The 1,382-nt window shown below is 42.5% G+C and overlaps 1 protein-coding gene and 1 pseudogene across 1 annotated transcript; both read right to left on the bottom strand.

Moving 5' to 3' along the window:
• Positions 1 to 160: 160 nt before the first annotated feature.
• Positions 161 to 958, bottom strand: LOC124894424 (serine/threonine-protein kinase Nek4-like). Its single transcript, XM_047405109.1, has one exon. The coding sequence runs from the start codon at positions 956 to 958 to the stop codon at positions 161 to 163; it is 798 nt and encodes a 265-aa protein (XP_047261065.1).
• Positions 959 to 1,091: 133 nt separating this feature from the next.
• The window catches only part of LOC124894423, a 1,665-nt pseudogene continuing 1,374 nt past the window's right edge, over positions 1,092 to 1,382 (bottom strand).

The following is a 1,382-nucleotide window of genomic DNA, read 5'->3' on the forward strand; positions in this document are numbered from 1 at the left end:
AATCTTCACAGCTCCATCAACTTTCCTACAACAATAGAATCAAAACTAAGGGATGCTCAACCACGTTAAGCCTCGAGGAATAGTTTAGCCCAATAATACTTGATGATTTACGTAAGACAGAGGCTTGTTCTATAGGTCAAAAGACAGGTTTTGTGCAACATCACGACCCCTTGGAAAACTTTTGTGCAGTCAAGAGACTTTTTGTCAACCAGATTGCTGTTTCTCTAGACGGCATTCCATCATCCCCGAATGGTTTCAGCACACCAGCAAGCTCATCGATTTTTTCCTGCTTAAGTACTCTCGCACAAACCTCCAAAAGAGACTCTAAAGCCTCAGCTCTTTGTTCAGTGGGATTAACCGAGTCGTCTTTGTCCTCCTTACTAGCTAATGCGGCTAGTGACTTGAGCTGCGAAATCTTATCATCCAGTGCTCGAAGAGCGTCTTTCTTATCCTGTTTGGTGTCATAAACCGCGGTTGCTTTCTTTTCTAGTTCGTCTTCATGTAGAAGTGAACCATCCCTTTCAGTTGACAAGCAGTCAATAGAATCTTCTCTACACTCGCTACCATTTTCAGTTTCAGCAACACAGCATCTTGGTGCTGCCTCTGGATCTGGTTTTACCGACTGTGAATTAGATGAAGTGCTTTCATCATCGAAGGATCGTATTTTATCATTGAATCTTCCATCAGACAATGTCATTTTGCTAGATTTTGCGGAGATACATTCCACTATATCTGCTTCCCCATGGTCCAGTGGATTGCTCAACACCTCAAGCTCTTTTGTGTTGTTATTCTTCGTATCACCCTCGTCAAATCGACTAACATGCTCCGGAGAAACATGCTCTTGTTCCTCAGACCATGTTTTTGCCCTTGAACTTGACGAGCTTGGAGTGATCGTAGTTTCTGTTTGTGAGATAGTCTCCTGTTGATCATGTCCATTGCAACCAGCTGCCTCACTCATGTCCCCACTTTTAGAATCCTCACTATCTTGAGAGATCCTAACCGACTAGCTTGTTGGATCGACTCTCTTAGTGTCAAGTTTGGCTCAGAACATGTTATAATTGTCAGATAGGTTTCTTGGCTGAATGTTATTACTTTCGACAAAGTAAAGGACAGTTCTCTTCTCTTTTAGCTTCAACTGTCTGTCCCTGCTACCTCTCGGACTGATAGATTTTCCAGGTGATGGTCGCGTTTTCTCTTTCGTTCTGCTCGGGGACTTCACAGGAAGAAACGCAGATGAAGGGTTGTGACACAAGAGGAGGTATGGTTGCAAATGTTGATGTCTCAACAGCTCGGCAGCCTATAAGTAGAGGTAAAAAGATATATCAAGATGAATCACAATTTAATACTGCCTCCGTTTCATTTTGTTTTTCTGGTTTTGATTT

This window comes from Capsicum annuum, unplaced genomic scaffold (genome assembly GCF_002878395.1).
Source record: "Capsicum annuum cultivar UCD-10X-F1 unplaced genomic scaffold, UCD10Xv1.1 ctg73928, whole genome shotgun sequence".
Taxonomy (NCBI): Eukaryota; Viridiplantae; Streptophyta; class Magnoliopsida; order Solanales; family Solanaceae; genus Capsicum; species Capsicum annuum.